The 14,126-nt window shown below is 40.7% G+C and overlaps 1 protein-coding gene across 1 annotated transcript; it reads right to left on the bottom strand.

Annotated features, from left to right (window-relative positions):
• Positions 1 to 5,753: 5,753 nt before the first annotated feature.
• Positions 5,754 to 6,122, bottom strand: LOC105985335 (histone H2B subacrosomal variant-like). Its single transcript, XM_013015829.1, has one exon. The coding sequence runs from the start codon at positions 6,120 to 6,122 to the stop codon at positions 5,754 to 5,756; it is 369 nt and encodes a 122-aa protein (XP_012871283.1).
• Positions 6,123 to 14,126: the final 8,004 nt, after the last annotated feature.

Genomic DNA, 14,126 nt, shown 5'->3' with positions numbered 1-14,126 from the left:
GTGTGTGTGTGTGTGTGTGTGTGTGTGTGTGTGTGTGTGTGTATTGTGGGGCTTGAACTCAGGGCTTGAGTACAGTCTGATAGCTTTTTCATTCAGAGCTGCTACTCTACCACTTGAACTACAGTTCTACTCTAGCTTTTTGGTAGTTAATTGTAGGGAAGAGTTAGCCACTGGCACCTGGCTGAATTTTTTGTTTTTAAGACAGTGTCTCACTATGTAGCCCAAGGTGGCTCTAAATTCATGATCCGTCAGTTTCAGCCTCCTAGGAGCTGTGATTAAAATGTGTACCACCATGCTGGGCTCTTGGCTGACATTTATGTCATTATTATCACACCCAGCCTGATCTAGGATATAATGAACTTTTTCCTGATGTAGGATAATAAACTTGATCTTGTGGGGTAAGGTGTAGGAAGAGAAGCCTTCTATAGCTCCGTGATCACTTATTAGTGAGCCATTGCCTCTTGAATGTGGACTTAACATACTTGTTCTCACTTTTGTCTCCCCTTAGGTAGGACAGGATGGCTAGAGCCAGCAGGAGTTGGGGGTATTTTCGTACTTTTTTCATCCAGGTTAATTAAGCTTGATTAGTTTTTTTCTGGGGACTTGCTAAGAACAGAATGCTCTGGTGTATTTATATATGGTTTATTTTTCCTTATTTTGAGAGGCATCGACTTTTCTCCTATATTGACTGTATAAACCTAGCAGAGCTCCTAGGCAGAGCTCCTAGAGGCAAAACTAACAAGAGGTGAGATTTTCACAAAGCTATGCTTTTCTCAGCTCCCCCACCCCTACTCTCCGGCCACTGAGCCTCAGAAATCTTACAATTACAGGTCAGGTTCTCCTTCCTCACCCCTGGCTCCAAGATACTCTTCTGCTCATCTGCGCTACTAAATTACAATGTGTGTTTGCTAGTCTTTCCAATTTTAGAAGCGGTACTCATGTCCGTTATGGATGATTGATTTTCCAGTTTATTTACCTTTTTTTTTTTGCCAGTCCTTGAGTCCTTGAACTCAGGGCCTGGGCACTGTCCCTGAGCTTTTTCATCCAAGGCTAGTGCTCTACCACTTTCAGCCACCACTTCTCTGCAATCCTATTTTGAACTCTTAATCTTTTTTGTTGTTGTTGTTGTTATTGGTTGTGGGGCTTGAATTCTAGGCCTGGACGCCATCCCTCAGCTCTTCAGCTCAAGGCTAGTGCTCTACCACTTGAACCACAGTGTCACTTCCAGCCTTTTCTGTTTATGTGGTGCTGAGGAATTGAACCCAGGGCCTCATGCATGCAAGGCAAGCACTCTACTGCTGAGCCACCTTCCCAGTCCCTGGACCCTTAATCTTTTTTTTTTTTGTCGGTTGTGGGGCTTGAACTCTAGGCCTGCGCGCTGTCCCTCAGCTCTTCAGCTCAAGGTTAGCACTCTACCACTTGAGCTACAGCGCCACTTCCTGGACCCTTAATCTGGAAGGCATTGATTACCCTTCCAATTGGACACATAAACCTACTGCTTTCTCCCCATATCTTTCACTTCCTAATATTGCCAAATGTATTTTGAAACAATAAGCTATCAGAAGAAACACTCTCAGCACCTGAGAGCACAGAGATAAGAAATGAACTTAAGGATTATTATATCTCTAACTATCCTCTTGAAAGCTTTAAACAAGTGTTACCTTCGGCACAAGGTCACTTGACTTTGTGTGTGTGTGTGCGCGCGTGCGTGCGTGCATGTGTGCATGCGCGTAGGCTTGTGCGCCTGTCCTAGGATTTGAACTAGGAGCCTGGGCACTGTCCCTGAGCTTTCATGTTCAAGGGTAACTCTCTACGACTTGAGTCACTTAAGCCATAGTTGCACTTCTGCCTTTGGTAGTTAATTGGACATGAGTCTCATGGAAGTTCCTTCCCAGGCTGGTTTTGAACCTTAAATTCTCAGATCCACTGAAGAGCCACCAGTCTTAAGCCACCAGTGCTGGCAGGCCACTTGACTTTGGCCAGATGTTCTGTACTTTGAACCTTCTGGTGGTATCATGCATGTCACTATTTAAAGCTGTCCCTCACATGCCTGACAGATATTTACATGGCAGTACTGTCTCAAAGTACCAAAAACATATGTTGCTCATGTGGTTGGCAAATTCCTGTCATGTGTACAGCAGACTACTAATGAGTAAGCTCTTGCCATCTGTACCACATGCCTGGAGGTGGCGGCTAAATGGGAGGAGAGTTCATTTTTACAGCTACATCATTTGGCCAGTACACAGGGCATTCATCATCCTCCATTTCTAGATTAATTTGTTTTTATTTAATAAGTATGTCATCATTTTGAAACTAACTGCATTGTGTAGCAGCCAATAATCTTCTGGATGTCTGTATTAGAATTAGGTTTGAGAATGAATGATGATAGAACATTAAGACAAAAGTTTAAACAAAAGTTTATTTTTCTTATGTCAATCATGGATTAGAAAAGCAGTTATTGGAGACCTGTGTTCTATCTGGTTTCTCTGTCTTAGTAACCAGGGTTCAAGTCCTACTTTAAAGTAGCTACTCTGGCTTCCTTCCTTCCTTCCTTCCTTCCTTCCTTCCTTCCTTCCTTCCTTCCTTCCTTCCTTCCCTCCCTCCCTCCGTCCCTCCCTCCCTTCCCCTTCCTTCCTTCCTCCCTTCTTCCCTTCCTTCCTTCCTTTCTTGTGCTGGGTTTTGAACTTGGGACTTTGATACTTATCAGCTTGCTTGTTTAGCTTGCTTACTTAGCTTGCTTACTTAGTTTGCTTACTTAGCTTGCTTGCTTAGCTTGCTTGCTTAGCTTGCTATCTTGGCTGGCACTCCACTACTTGTGACATGCCTCCAGTCTCACCTTTTGCCAAACTCCTATCTCTTGGTTGTTTCTTTCTGGAGTGGCTTTGATCCTCTGGATCTCAGCCTTCAGAGGAGCTAAGATTACAGGAGTATGACATCGGTACCTGACTACATTGCCCAAATTATTGAATAGCATTTGCATTTATCCTCTTTATTCTTATGGCTTGAAAAGTCAACTATATAATATTTATATTTGTGAGCTGAAGTAAACTGACAAAGGCTTCAAATACTGCTATAGACATTATAAGCCTTGCAAATATAACAGCATTGTGAAAACCAGTGGTCTACAAACTTTTCCTGTAAATATCCAGGTATTTAGTCTTTGAGAAATGCATTGTTAGATGACTTCATTATCAGGCAATTTGTCATTGTGCAGACCTCATAGATGGTCTTTACACAAACCTGGATGCTCTAGCCTATTGTTCCCAGCCTACGTACCTGTACAGTATGCCATTTTCTTGAATTCTGCTAACAACTATAACATACTGATATTCACGTACCCAATTGTTCTGCTGCATTATAATCTACAGAGCCCACAATTACAAATATAATCCATCATTTGCTGAAAGTCATTTTATGTAATATAGGGCTATATTTAGGCTTTGTGGCCCACATTAAGCTTACTGAGTATTCTTCAATTTATGTATGTCTTTGTAACAATGTTAAAACCTGGGCTTGGGGGTTTATTCAAAATATGATTCTATCTGGGGGTTGGGGGCTCCCCCCTGTAATCCTAGCTACTCAGGAGGCTGAGATCTGAGGACTGCAGTTGGAAAGTTGGTGAGACTCTTATTTCCACTAAACAACCCAAAAGACTTAAGTGGAGCTATGGCGTAAGTGGTAGAGGACTAGCCTTTATCAAAAGGGACAGCACTCAGGCCCTGAGTTCAAGCCTTAGGACTGACACCAACTGGACTGACACTGTAACATCTCTTGTCTAGCTGTAATCTTGCTGGCCTGTTAGATCATGAGGCCGTTCTGTCATCGAACTACACTCACAAAATAGATGGAGACATCTGATTAAGATACTAGACTGTAGGTAACCAGCAATCTGTCTGGTACCAAGTTGAATAGGATGAGAAGAACCTCTGAGTTTATTTCCTGAAACTCTGACAGGGAAGGTTTTAGATGTGAGACCGACCAGGAGAAACAGAGCGGACCCTAAGTGTGTAATGGAGCAATCCTCACATAAATATTAGTTCAAACAGATGGTGTGTGGGGTGTGTGTGTGTGTGTTGTTTTACTCTTGGAGAAATTTGTGTGTTCCTTGCAACCAGAAAAAAAAAATTCTGTCATCCACTTCTATCAGAACCCCCAAATTCCCTCCTTAGAATATTTTTCCTGAAGGATTCTGGGTAGCAAAAGATGGGTATAAGAATATCCACAGCATGTAGTATGTCTATAGCAGACTCAGTGACCTAATAAAATCCCAGCTTTACCACTTACACAGCCTTGTGGCTCTGTGACCTCACACAAGTTGCTTAGTTCTCTGAGCCCCATTTTATTATCTGGGTGGTGATGGTGGGAATAATTTAATCCTCATAAGGCTGTTGGGGTTAATGTATGTAGAATGTTGGGCACATGCTATATGTGGTTTTTGCTATTTTCAGAACTCCAATTATTATAGCAGCATTAGTCACAAAAACAGGTAGGAAAGTCTCTTATCCTCAATAAACTACTCAGAAAAAGCTGGAAGTGGCACTGTGGCTCAAGTGGTGGAGCACTAACCTAGAGCAAAAGAAGCTCAGAGACAATGTCCAGGCCCTTAGTTCAAACTCCAGGACAACAATTTAAAAAATCAGGAAGCTACCCAAGTCACCTTTAACAGAGAATTCATAAGAATGGTGGCATATTCATACTGTGAAATACTGAATAATATAGAAATAAAAAGAACAAACCATTGATACATGTGTGACCAGGTGTAATAGTCAATCACAGGAAAACTCTCAGTGTAACCCTGCGTTGTACCATCAGTGGCATGAACAATTCTGCTAGAAGTGTTTGTATGGGTAGCAGAACAAAGCAAAAGAATAGGAAAGAAAGCTAGATAGGTGACTAGACAGGGAGATGGCATTAGGAAGAGCCCATGACCTTTGTAAACTTCTTAAAGTTCATAAGTTGGGTGGTAAGCTATTGGGTTTTATAAGCTATTGGCATTATAAGTGGAGAGTGGTTATAAATGGAGAGCCGTTAGCTTCAGTGAACCAAATGTTTAAGATACCATTGATTTGAACATCAAATGCAAGAAGCAAGACCTAAAAAGGAAATAGTTAACATGATCTATAAAGTACTCCTTAAAGAACTAGATTGATTGAATGGAATTCGTTCTATAAAATACTTTGTGTGTGGTGGAGAGTGTTACTGGGTCTTGAACTTAGGGCCTCATGATCTTGTTTAGCTTTTTCACTCATGGCTGGTACTCTACACCTCCAATCTATCTTTTTTTCTGGTTAATTGGAGATAAGAGTCTTGAACTTCAAACTCCTTCTGAGTAGATAGAATTATAGGCACAAGCCACTAACACCCAATTAAAATAGATTTTTTTTCTGATGAAAACTTAGCAGTGCTCATATACTTTTGATTAACATGCTCATCTTTCTAAATTCAAATTCAAGATCTAGTAGCCATAACTAGACCAAATAATCTTGTACCTATTAACAATACCTTATAGATAAAAGTAGCATTAAAATTGCACATTGAGGCTTGTGCATCCATAGGAAAAAGGACAATGTTTCTGACAGGTGTAGGAAAAATCTAGTCAAATAGTTAAAAGGTAAAATAGCAACAAAGTAAGTTGTCCTTAGAGATAAGAGAAATAAGAAAATACCCAGAACTAGTATGAAGATTAAAAAAAAAAGTCAGCCTTCATGATTGGATAGTTTACTCCAGGATTCAAGGAAGCTGGAACATGTTGATCAGGAGTGGACAAATCTATGGACCGCTTCACTTCCAAAAGCCACTGCATATCTAGCAAGTTTCTTAGGAAGCAGCAAATAGACTGCCTTCTGGATATCTTCTGGGGTGAGAGTACAACGCTTTCTGTAATTCATCAGCTGGCGGGCTTCCACAGCAATCATTGCAAAGGTTTCATTGATCAGGGTGTTCAAGAAGTCCACGGTGCTAGATGATATGCTCCTACAGGGAACAACTTCCTTCAGAATCTTGTTTATGTAGAGTGAATAATTTCTACGGCCAATACTGGTGGTGGAGTGCGACTTGTTTCTGGAGATTGGGCTTAGATTTCCTCCGAAGAATCTCGACTTTCCGTTGCTTGATCTGGCCATAGTGATGTTGTTCCCTGTATCGGGCAGGCATGGAGAGAGGAAGGGCCTAAGCATGGACAGAAGTACTCCTATTTATAGTGATGAGTCACAATCAGGCTGCCAGGTCTTCTCTCTGATTGGTGATTACTTTTCCTATGTCACAATCACTTGGCAACAGCATTGAGTTGTTGTTAAGGGCAAATCTATTCTTGGCCAACCTAAGGTTTTCCTAAAAAGAAAGGAAGGTGGTAGAAAAGAGTTTTCCCTTTTTATTTACTTTTTTAAAAATCTTTTGGGTGCCTGCCTAGGGCTTAAATGCAGGGCCTGGGTACTGTCCCCAATCTTCTTTGCTCAAGGCTAGCACTTGAGCTATAGCTCCTCTTCTGGCTTTTTTTTTTGTTGTTGTTGTTTTTTGCTGGTTAATTAGAGATAAGAGTCTCAAGGAGTTTCATGCCTGGGCTGGCTTTGAACTGTGATCCTCAGATCTCAGTCTCCTGAGTAGTCTATAGGCATGAGCCACCAGTGCCGCCGCCTTCCTCCTCCTCCTTCATTTTTAAATAAACTTTATTCCTTAGCAATTTATAAACATTCTGTTCCATATTCTGAGAATTAGACAAAACCATGAAATTTGAGAGTGTTTTTAAGGTCCATAAAAGAAAGGCTGTCAAACTCCAGGTCACTGTGTTTATAAAAGCAGACATGAATTTATTTAATAAGCAAATGAATAATTAAATAATCTATTACAAATCTCAAAATGATTATTTTATAATAAATATAAGTGTATGGCTAATTTACAATAAAATAAGTGGTTTTATAATGAAAGTAAACGTGAAGGTTTAGAATCATGATCTTTTATGTTTTTGCTTGGAGATTTATTCATTGATTTTGTTTTTATGTGCTAGCTTGAACTTAGGGCTTCACTCCCTTTATCAGATATTTTTGCTTAAGGCTGGTGCTCTCCCACTTAAGTGACACCTTTATAAAACAAGATTTAATTTATTTATTTATGGTGGTACTGGGGTTTGAACTCAGGATCCTATGCTTGTTAAGCAAGCATTCTACTACTTGAACCACATCTTTAGTCCTAAGGATCATATCATGACCTTTTTTTTACTAAAGCTTAATCATTTTTTTCTAGATCTCAATCCATCAGGAGAAAGTCTGCAAGGATTAAACATTCCCCAATATGTAGTTTATATGCACTATGTGAATTAATCTTTCATAAAGATAATATTATCCTGGCAATTTCAGAAATTTCATTACCTGGTCTGCTTTTACTCAATATTGTAATTATTTTATTAACAAAAATGTTTGTTTGCAGGATTGTTCTTGCCCATGTGTTATGCTGACATTCATGCTTTTCTAGGAGAAAAAAATGTTAATTTTCTTTCTTAATCAGATTTACCCTTAAGGAAAATTAAAAAGAAATATCTATAACAATAACTCAGGAACTTTTTTTGTGTGTGCCAACACTAGGGCTTGAACTCAGAGCCTGGACACCATCCCCAATCTTTTGTGTTCAATGCTAATGCTCTGCCACTTGAGCCACATCTCTACTTCTGGCTTTTTGTTGGTTAATTGGAGGTATGAGTCTCATAGACTTTTCTGCCCAGGCTGGCTTCAAACCGCTACCCTCAGATTTCACATCTCCTGAGCCACTAGCACCTGGCTTTTAGGGACTCTTTTTTTGTTGTTGTTGTCGTGGGGCCTGAACTCTGGGCCTGGGTGCTGTCCCTCAGCTCTTCAACTCAAGGCTAGTGTTCTACCACTTGAGCCGCAGCGCCACTTCAGGTTTTTTCTGTTTATGTGGTGCTGAGGAATCTAACCCAGGGCCTCATGCATACAAGGCAAGCACTCTACCACTGAGCCACCTTCCCAGCTCTTTAGGGACATTTTAACTCTCCACAATTTTCTTCTACTATTAATGTCACCACTAAATGCCTTTCAATATGAGCTTCTTTACAGATAAGGCAAGCTGAGTAATTTCTCTAATGCTGTCTGAAATCCTGCCCCTCTTTTCTCTCAAAGTGAAACGATGTAATCATAAGGATAACATTGACCCAACTCTGATTTATGCAGACAACAGACATGGTGTGTATATGGCCACACTGGACGGCTAGTCATGCATCTGAGCCTGCATCTTCTCAGGAATATGGAGGCTTTGGGGTGAGCGATCTTCAGTGAGATCATGCTAATTTTGCAATATAATTACTTACTTTGCTTAATTATAGCATAGTTTCATTTGCTACCATTTAGCGGTAACGATCAGGTGGAGAACATTTATTCCCTCTAACACCCTTGGCCTCCATTTCCCCCTAGCTACTTCCTGGGGCCCATGACTTACTTGATTGAGGAGGTGGAGGCAAGCAGCCTATCTCAGACTTTGCTGAATTCAAATCAGGATCCAACTATGGACAGCTCTGTGCTAGGGATCCCATCATTCAGCTAGCCTTGGGGTGGCAGAGTAGATTATTATGCTTCATTCTTTTGGTTTTTCTTTTTCTTTTTTGGTACTGGTGCTGGAACTCAGGACTTTAGCCCTGTCCCCCTTAGCTTTGTCACTCAAGGCTGAACCACAGCTTCACTTATGGCTTTTTGGTGGTAATGTGGAGATAAGAGTCTCACAGACTTTCCTGCATGATCTGGCTTCAAACCATAATCTTCAGATCTCATTTTCCTAAGTAGCTAGAAGTATGAGCCACTGGCAACTTCCTTCCCTCCCTCCCTTCTTCCCTTCCTCTCTTCTTTCCTTCCTTCCTTCCTACCTTCCTTCCTTCCCTCCTTCTTTCCTTCCTTCCTTCCTCCCTTCCTCCCTCTCTCCTTTCTTTCTTTCTATAAAGAAGTCTATTGTTTTTCTGCACTAAAAGTCTTTTTTTTTTCTCAAATAATTGGTTACTAAGAAAGCTGACGTTTTGATCTCTTTTTTCTGGTTTCTTCAGCTTTCTTAGTTGGTTTTGTGCCTTGGTGGAGAGAAGAAACTAAAATAGAGTTTTAAAGCCCCAACATGGATAATAGTGCAAAAAGTTCAGATAGTGAGAAATGTTTAATTCTATAAAGTTTCTAGATAGTTCATGGCTAACCCAATTTCTTCTTTTCAACAATCAATAAAAATTATGTATAACTTCACTTACTAACATGCTGGGTTTTTTTCTTTCCATCTCCTTTTCCAGACAGTTTGGGGCCAGGGGTGACAACTTTTTTCTTTCCTTCCAATTTATCTGCCAGTACATGTGCTTGAACTTGGCCTCACGCTCTCACTCAACTTTATATTCCTTGAGTCATGCCTCTAGTTCACTTTCCCCTGGTTAATTGGAGATAAGGTCTCCTAGACATTTTTGCTCAGGCTGGCTTTAAACCGTGATCCTCTAGGTCTCAGCTTCCTGAGTAGCCATTCATGCCTGCCTGGCCTTTTCTTTTTCAGACTTAAATTTTACTGATCTAGAAGGTTTAAATCTACAGATTTGGTTGATAATATCAAGTAAAAAACATTTTAAAAATTAATTTATGGTATTTTTGAATTAGCACACATTAATGAGTCAGTTTCATTGTTTCATTCCATACATTTATGTAGTTTACTCCTTCATAAAGCCTCCAGCTCCTTCTTTTTTCAAGCAGTATTTGGTGGGTCATTACACTGTACACACACACACACACACACACACACACACAATGTCCTTTGGTCCTTATCATCCTTCAGTATCCCTTTCTCTCCCTGTTCTCCATCCTGTTGACCACTCCCTTTACCTAAGCATCCTTATGGATGCACTTATGGATAACAACTTTCAGGAGATGCCCACTGTCTTGCTATTCTGGGCAGCACAGCAAGTCTGATTATTTTGCACCTATTATATTTGGAGAATATATTTTGTGAGGACTTCCATCCTCTCCCTCCTCTCCTCTTCCTCTGCTCTCAAGATTAAAATGAAGCCTGGTGTCTGTTAGCAGAAGACATCACAAATTGCCAGAACTGACCACCAGCACACCACAGATCCATGGTCTCTGAGCTGTTTACAAGTGATAGGTTCTGAGTTCAAAGGCAATGACTTTTCTTACATTGTTATAGAGTCTTATTTTGTGTTCTATCACCTTTATTTGGTACTTGGATTACATGGGATTCTCCCTTTCTATGACTAAGTAAGTAAACTACTAGAGTTCCACCTACTTGTTCTCTCAGTGATCTTTCAGGATCATGCCATGAGAGGAGCCCATCAAGACTATCAGTCATTCTGATAGGAACCTTTGGGAAACTTTTTTTAAAATTTAATTTTATTGTAAAGATGCTGTACAGAGGGGTTACAGTTACATCAGTAAGGTAATCAGTAAGGTACATTTCTTGTCCTGCATTGTTACCTCCTCCTTTGTTTTTCTCCTACTATCCCTTTCCTCCCCCACCTCTCCACTTCTCCTCCCAACCCTGCCCCCAAGTTGTAAAGTTCATTTCCAACACGATGTCTTGTGAGTCTCATTGTTGCAATGGGTCATCCTGTGTCCTTGTTTCAGCATTTTGTTATTCCCCTTCCCCTCCCCAAATCAGATAAATGTATATACAAGATGCAGGGTACCAGAATCAAATACAGCGACAACAGGGGATATACTGTAGGGGGAAGAACATACAAAAGAAACGAAAAAAATCGCATAGTACATTAAAAACAACAACAACAAAGAAAGACTTCCTCTGTCCTTATCATCATCTTATATGATCATATGTACATAGCTTTTGAGTTTTTCTGCTCATAGGATAAGATTATCCTAGATGCATACTAATTATCGCAAATTGGGTCTGTCTTATTTCACTTAAATGTGATTTTTTTTCCAAGTCTTTCCATTTCCTAAAAAATGGGCTGGTAGCATTCTTTCTGATGGAAGAGAAACTTTTTTTTTTTTTTTTTGCAGCCACTGTATTAGTTCCTATTGCTGCTATAACGAATTGCCAGACATTTCATATGGGTCTTAACACCAATTAATTATAATCCTGGCAGTCAGAAGTGTGAATGAGTCTCAGTGGGCTAAGATCATGAGTTGGCCTGGTTCTGATCTTTTCTGGGGTTTCTAGGAGAGCATGCATTTCTGTCTTTTCTAGTTTCTACAGACTGCCTGCATTCTTTACTTTTCCTCTATCTTCAAAGCCAGGGTAATCTTCCTCACACTTCATCATTCTGACACTGACTGGCCTGCCTCCCTCTTGGACTTACCAGGACTATGTGGTTACAGTTAGGACCTGATCTGATAACCAGCTAATCTCCACCCATTGTCCTCTACCTCTTCCCATCTACAAGGACTCTGGCCCTGTGATGTACTCACTGTTCTGGGTCTTTAGGACATGGACAGCTTTGGGGGTTCATTATTCTGCAGCCACCAGGAAGAAAGTGGAATTTTCATGATAGATCTGGGTCCCCAGTGGCTTAGCATGGGAGATAACCAGAAATGTATTCTCAGTGCTTTGTATGTATGAATTTTTTTGTAGTTTGCTATTCCCCCTCCCAAATGGAGCATTATATTGGATTTTTAGTTGTTACATTGTGTCCCTACATCACAGTTCCAAAACTATGCTTAGTAAAAATTTTAGTCCTGAAAGGCGGCAAATAAAAGCCAATGAAAGAGATTGTTTTTCTTTCCTGTTTTTCTCATATCTCCTCTATTCTCTCCCCCTTGCTCTCTTTCAGCTCTCTTAGAGAGATGAGGAAGACATAATTCCTACTTCTTAAAGCTGACAGTTTAAGGGGGCCAGATGGTGGTACACTCCTATGATTTTAGCTGTGCAGATTGTTAAGAGGGAGATCATAGTCTGAGATGGGCAAAGTTGACACAAAACCTTATCTGAAAAACAAAATGAAAGCAAAAGGCCAGGGGATTGTGGCTTAAGTGGTAGAGTGTCTAGCAAGTGTGAGACCTGGAGTTGAATCACTTGTTGGGGTGTGGGTTTAGCTCACAGTTCAGCTTATTGCAATTGCTTTAATGTATAGTGCTAGAAACAAATTTATATAAAAATTGGCCTTTCTGTTTCAGACCCTAGAGTCTCATCATCAGAAAGCAAGTTACCCCTTCCATCATCTCCCTTGTTCTAGTCTTCTCTTCCCTTCTCTCTGAAAAGTTCCTCCTGTGTTTGACAAAGAGATTTAAAAGACCTGAGAAGGATAGAACCAGGCCTGCACCCTGTTAGCTATTTTATGTTTCTATGTCTCATGGGGAATAAAGCAAACAAAGTTTCCACATTCTACATTCTGGGATAGGTTATTCCTTTGTATTTTTTGGCAGTCATGGGTGGGATTTGAACTTGGGACTCAGCGCTGTCTATGAGATCTCAATGCTGTCCCATGAGCTTTTCTGCTCAAGGCTAGTGCTTTACTATTTTGTGCCACAGTGCCACTTCCGGTTTTCTGGTCATTTATTGGAGATAAGAATTTCATGGACTTTCCTGCCTGGGCTGGCTTTGAACCTTGACCCTAATATCTCAGCTTCCTGAGTAGCTAGGATTATAGGCATGAGCTACCACTGCCCTGCTTAGGTTATTCCTTTTTGACTTGCCTTGTTTTGCTGAATCCCAAAGGTGGGTTCTCCTAACCTTACTCATACAGAGTCTTCTTTCTCCCATCTGGAGTCACCTGTGTTCTGCTTTGGCTAAGCTGAAAGCTGGGTCATTGTTCTTAGATGACCTGAGAGGGATAGAAATTGGATTAGCTTTGCCCAGAGTAATAATAATAGAACATAATAAAGGCATTAGCCTTGACAGCGAGCAGCAGGTTGTCAGTTTCCGGTGTGGTTCCAGATGACCCTGATGTTCTTTAGCACAAAAAAGAAAAGGTATTAGGATATCAGAGAGGAGAAGAAAATTTAATTTTGTTTTGAGTTCTGGTTCACGTTTTATAGGAAAACAGTAATTAACTAAAAAGCAATTAAAGATCTCCTGAATCAATAAACTTATTGTAAATGGGTGTAAAATGTAATGTAAAAATGGATTTTTCTCTTACTGTAGTCAGAGTATCCTTGCTAAGCACAACAGATTAGAATAAAAGGCACCCAAAGTCACGTGGAACTTGGGAAGTTCTAAAGCCAAGAGATAAACTGAGGCCAGTCAGGCATCCTTGGCCACTGTACCACTGACTCCCAAAAGGAGGTTCTGCCGGGTATTATGGAGGCCTGGAGTCAGCTGGGTTCAAGAATGCAGGGCAGAAGAGTGGAGGGACTACATGTGATCCTGACCAATGTAGTAGGTTCAGTTTAAAAAATGTCTCATGCCTGTAGTTCTAACTACTTAGGAGGCTGAGATCTGAGGATCACAGTTTGAAGTCAGCTCAGACAGGAAAGTCTATGAGACTCATCTCCAATTACCCACCAAAAAGCAAAAGCTGTGGAACTGTGGCTCAAGTGGTAGAGCACAAAAGCTCAGGGACAGTGCCCAGGCTCTGTGTTAAAGCCCCAGAACCAGAATAAGAAAAAAAAGGTGTTAGTATCTGAAGGATTGAAATTATCCTATGAATATTTGAGGGTCATCAAGAATATGAAATATGTGATTAATTGGCTTTAAGGGATATTTTGAGATAATTTAGTGCTGGGTACAGGAGGGATTAGAAGCAGAAATGAGACCAGAAGCAGAAGTGAACCAACAATGATGTGGCTCTGTGGCCCAAGTGTGGGACAGTAGAAGCTTGAATGGGAGATAATAGGAGTGGGAAGCAGGAATCATCTTTGCTAGAACTTGTAAGAATTGTTAGTTGGCTCACTGCTCAGAACACAGAAGGGAAGCTCTAAGAGGCTGCTGACATTTATTCGTCACTGCTGCTGGGTGGAACTTTTCTCTGTACATTCTAAGGAGCGATACAGTTCTTAGAGCCACCCCACAACCCAGTACTACCTCTGCACTTCCTTTTTACAAGTGATGAAACTGGACTTGCCTCAGCTCACATGGATTGGTTAGCATCAATGCTTGGTTGTAGGCCCACGTTTCTTCTCTGCTATCCTGCTTCTCTCAAAGTCCCTGAAGTGTGGGATTTTCTACTGACTGTATGTGCTCCACCATGGGATCCT

Source organism: Dipodomys ordii, unplaced genomic scaffold, assembly GCF_000151885.1.
Source record: "Dipodomys ordii isolate 6190 unplaced genomic scaffold, Dord_2.0 Scaffold28, whole genome shotgun sequence".
NCBI lineage: Eukaryota > Metazoa > Chordata > Mammalia > Rodentia > Heteromyidae > Dipodomys > Dipodomys ordii.
The sequence above is the reverse complement of the archived record's forward strand: the minus strand, read 5'-3'. Positions and strand labels throughout refer to the sequence as shown.